At 37.3% G+C, this 4,783-nt stretch overlaps 1 protein-coding gene across 2 annotated transcripts in view; it reads right to left on the bottom strand.

The window, feature by feature from the left end:
- The window catches only part of MRC1 (mannose receptor, C type 1), a 115,045-nt gene that overhangs the window by 30,725 nt on the left and 79,537 nt on the right, over positions 1-4,783 (bottom strand). For both annotated transcript variants that reach the window (XM_010859989.1, XM_010859987.1), the window contains 2 exons: positions 2,535-2,677; positions 2,083-2,197 (listed from right to left, as the gene is read on the bottom strand). In XM_010859989.1, coding sequence (XP_010858291.1) covers positions 2,083-2,197; positions 2,535-2,677 — 258 coding nt within the window. The remainder of the gene's footprint in view (positions 1-2,082; positions 2,198-2,534; positions 2,678-4,783) is intronic.

Below are 4,783 nucleotides of genomic sequence, written 5' to 3'. Positions count from 1 at the left end.
GGGGGTGGGGGGTGGGGGGTGGGCACTGCTTTATAGGGCAATTTTCAAACATACACACTTAAACACAACTCCTGAATGCAAACAGGAAACCAAATGACTAACCACTTGCGTTACTAATACAAAATGTAAAATAGAAGGTCACCTACAGAGATTATCTGTTTATTCATGAAAAAAAAAAAAAAAAACAGTTCCAGAGAAGGGCCACTGCTATATGCTTATTCTTCAGCAGAAAAGAAGATGTCACCACCCTGCTCAGAAATTTGCTTATTTCTCAACTAACTAAAAGTAAAGAAAAGATTCTAATATTTTCAGAAAGAAAAGTGCATGGACAGATATATATTTTGTTTTTATTTCCCAAACAAGATCATAACTCTTGCCCTATCCCCAACTCAAAACGAAATGTGGAAAAGCTCTACCTGCCAATATTTCAACACTGACTTGTTTTCTGCCAAGAACTACAATAAGAATCCAACATGTGCCTGTTTTGCCAGGAATAATGTTATTTTATCTGAAAATTGTTTCCTTCTGCACATCTCTATTACCCAGGTTCTAATTTTGTGATGCCAGGAATCAGAACTCTGTGGTTAAGAGCGGAAATCAATTATTGTGTTTCTCTGCTGGGTAGCTAAGCCCAAAATGTGGTAGACTGGTTAGAGAAATGTGAATATTATACTCTTGAATTTTTTTATTGTGTGCTATGGTTTGACACTTTTATTCCAGCATCTGGCAAGCTGCTGAACTTGTCAAAGGTTCTCAGAGAAAGCTATGTTGATTTAGTGTAGAATGCATTCCGAAGAAGCACATGGTGGCATTCGTGAACTGAAATTCACACTTGGGGGAGTGACACACGGGGTTCCAAGGTCTCTCTTCTTTCTTACATTTTTTGAGATAAACCATTTTTTTTCCAGTAAATGATTTTGGAAGTCAAAGAACCTCAGAACCAAAAGGGAACTTAGAAACCATCCAGTCTATATCTCTCCCCCCACAACATCTGCATAAATTCCTCTGTACAATAAATATTCATTGAGCATCTTCCAGGCTATATACCAATCAACATATGTGACTCTGCAGCACCAAGTTGAGTACCTTCTAATATAAGCATTTTTACAGTCCTTTAAAAATGCATGAAGCAACCCATCCAATTAACTCTAATTGTTGGAATAAGCTCCTAATTCTGAGATTAAAATTGTTTCCCCGTAACTGCCCTTTATGGGATCTAAGTCTTCCTTCTCGAGTCACATGGGACAATCCTTCAAAGTTCACATCTTTTCTGACTGTGAAATATAGGGTCTTTCAAACAGTCCTTATTCATGGCTAGCTGTGGTTTCAAAACTTTCATCTGTTTGGTTACTTTCATCTGAATGGCCTGCAATTGGTCAACATCCTTTTTAAAGTAACTAAGCAAATATCTACAAATAAAGTGGCCCCCAAAAGACCAAGTGAAAGGCTCAAGTACCTCCTATTGACAACAATATAATGAATTTTATTATCTGCTATATGGAAATGGTATGTTTCCTCCTCCTGTTCTTTAAAGCTCTGGCTTATCCTCATGTTTTCTCTAATTTTTTTTTTCTCAATTTGTTCAATGTTTCTATTGGAAAATTAGTTTTATTGAATTATAAGTTATAGGATCAAGTGATTAGAAGAGCAGTAAATGGAAAATGAGCAATTTAAAAATTTTATTCCGAGAAACCTCTACTTTTTTGGCTCTTTTGTGAACAAACCAGTTTGGCAGAAAACGATAGAACTGAAGCTGGAAGATCCAGTTTGATTCCCAGTCCTACCCCTTCCCACCAAACTCCTTGACCTAAGACTTTCTGCACACCACTTCCTCATTCACACTGGACTGATGATTCCTGCTTCAATAGATTCATTATAAAAATGGAAAGGCGATTTACACATAAGACATTCAGCATAGTGCCTACAACTAATAAAATAGTTCTCAATAAGAGTTTGTTCTTCCTTCCTAGACTTTACTCTAGAAAATAAAAAAAATCATTTACTATAAGCAACAGTCTACCATTTTTTAGGGAAAAAATTACATATTTATGTGCATCACTGACTATAAAACAGCCCACACACCTTGCTCTTTTTCATTGTATATCGATGCCAGATTTCCTCCAAATCCTATGCAATCTTTTCGTGCCTCTTGCCAATTTTTTCTTTCTTCTTCAACAAATCCAAAGATTTTGAAACACTGGGATGGAAGGGAAAAAAATCACAGGAATTACATACAGATAATAGTGTGTACTAAAGAAATGAAAATGATTCAGAGCTAAATACATGTTTGCTCACAACCAATCAAAAATGGAGGGGAAAAAAGTTTTTTTCTACCTTGGGACAACAGGCATTTGTGTATTTGGATAATACCTTCAAGTCTACTCTCAATTCCCATAGAGAATGTAACACGGGAGCTCTTGCCTAAAATTCTCTGAATTGATGAGGTAAGCAAAAGTTAACTTAAAGCTGAAAGATTTGCATTGTCACTCTCCATATTGATCAGAGCCAGGACTACAACTAGATTTTCTTAGTACCTTGTGATTGTAAAAATTCCAACCTTCTTTACAACCTCCTGGGACTGACACCGTGGTCGGGACAACTGTGGCATTGATGCTGCTGTTATGGCGCTGGCAGATGAAGGCATTTGGATAACCACAGTTAATGTCATTCCAAAACCCTGACAAACAACAGAATAGTTATATTAGATTTACATATTTACCTTTAAACCCCTTTTTTCCCCAAAACAAACAACTTTTTATTGAAGTAAAGTTGCTTTACAATGTTATGTTTTGAGTATACAGCACAGTGACTCCATTTTATATATATACTATATAAAAGAATCTGAAAAAGAGGATTATATAAGAATTATATATAAGAATATATATATATATGTTCTTTTTCAGATTCTTTTCCATTATAGGCTATTACAAGATATTAAAATAGTTCCCTGTGCCATACAGTAGGTATTTGTTGTTTATCTATTTTACATATAGTAGTTAAAAATACTTATAAAAAAATGTGTTTACATTGTATAAGGATTCTCAAAAATGATTTATACTACAAACATCATTTACACAAGAGACCAGAAAGATCTATGTGGATAACCTTTTGAGCTTTCACTTAAACCAGTAATAGTTCAATTTTAATCAAGTGTTTGCTACTGCTACTGCTAAGTCACTTCAGTCGTGTCCGACTCTGTGTGACCCCATAGACGGGAGCCCACCAGGCTTCCACGTCCCTGGGATTCTCAAGGCAAGAACACTGGAGTGGGTTGCCATTTCCTTCTCCAATGCATGAAAGTGAAAAGTAAAAGTGAAGTTGCTCAGGTGTGTCCGACTCTAGCGACCCCATGGACTGCAGCCTACCAGGCTCCTCCATCCATGGGATTTTCCAGGCAAAAGTACTGGAGTGGGGTGCCATTGCCTTCTCCGAATCAAGTGTTTACTATGAGCAAAGACTATATTAGGTGTTATACAATTATTTAAATAGCCAGACTTGCTAGTAATAATAATCTAATGATACCTAACTTTATATATATAAACATTTGCTTAGTAGTTTAGATGTATGATGATCTCAATTTTCTCGACATCAGATACATTCTTTTGTTACTCCCATTTTACAGATAAAGACATGGAGATAAAAAATGTTTCATAAAATGAGAAGAAGTGAGAAGACTGTGTCATTCATTAGCTTACTTATTTATAAGAAGAAAGGATGTAGTATCCATTCACCTTACAAACTGAACAGTTGTGTTGCTAAAATTAGAATTCTTCATTCTCTCTTTTCTTATCTGATGTAGCACATAACTTGCTACTTTTAGCCTAGGGACGTAGCAAATGACACATCACACGACAGGGCAGATTCTACTCAGCCATAAAAAGGAACAAAATCGTGCCATTTGCAGAGACATGGATGGACCTAGAGTTTGTCATATGGAGTGAAGTAAATCAGAAAGAGGAAAACAAATATTGTATATTAATGCATATACGTGGAATCTAGAAAAATGGTATAGATGAACCTGTTTGCAAAGCAGAAATAGAGACACAGACATGGAGAACCGATGTATGGACACCAAGGAGAGAAAAGTGGAGTGAGATGAATTGGGAGATTGGGATTGACATATATACTCTACTATGAGTAAAATAGATAACTAATGAGAACTTACTATATAGCACAGGGGGAAAAATGAAGGTATAATCTGTTTGTAGGATATATATTAAGTTAACCTTAAAAACGCATTCCAATATACTTTGCTAAGTTGCTTCAGTCGTGTCCGACTCTGTAAGACCCCAGAGACGGCAGCCCACCAGGCTCCTCCGTCCCTGGGATTCTCCAGGCAAGAACACTGGAGTGGGTTGCCATTTCCTTCTCCAATGCATGAAAGTGAAAAGTGAGAGTGAAGTCGCTCAGTTGTGTCCGACCCTCAGCGACCCCATGGGCTGCAGCCTACAAGGCTCCTCCGTCCATGGGATTTTCCAGGCAAGAGTACTAGAGTGGGGTGCCATTGCCTTCTCCCCAGTATACTTTAGGTATAGGCAAATACTGCTTGATTCCACTTACACGAGGTACCTAGAAGAGTCTAATTCATAGAGTCAGGAAGTACATCGGTAGGTCCAGGGGCTTGGGGTGGGGGGGATGGGGGATGGGGAGTTAGTGTTTAATGGGGACAGAGTTTCAGTTTAGAAAGGTGAAAAATCGGGAGATGGATGATGGTGAGAGTTTTACAACAGTGTGAATTGTACTCAGTGCCACTGAACTGTATAGTTAAATATGGTTAAAATAG

This window comes from Bison bison, unplaced genomic scaffold, assembly GCF_000754665.1.
Source record: "Bison bison bison isolate TAMUID 2011002044 unplaced genomic scaffold, Bison_UMD1.0 scf7180017864461, whole genome shotgun sequence".
Taxonomy (NCBI): Eukaryota; Metazoa; Chordata; class Mammalia; order Artiodactyla; family Bovidae; genus Bison; species Bison bison.
The sequence above is the reverse complement of the archived record's forward strand: the minus strand, read 5'-3'. Positions and strand labels throughout refer to the sequence as shown.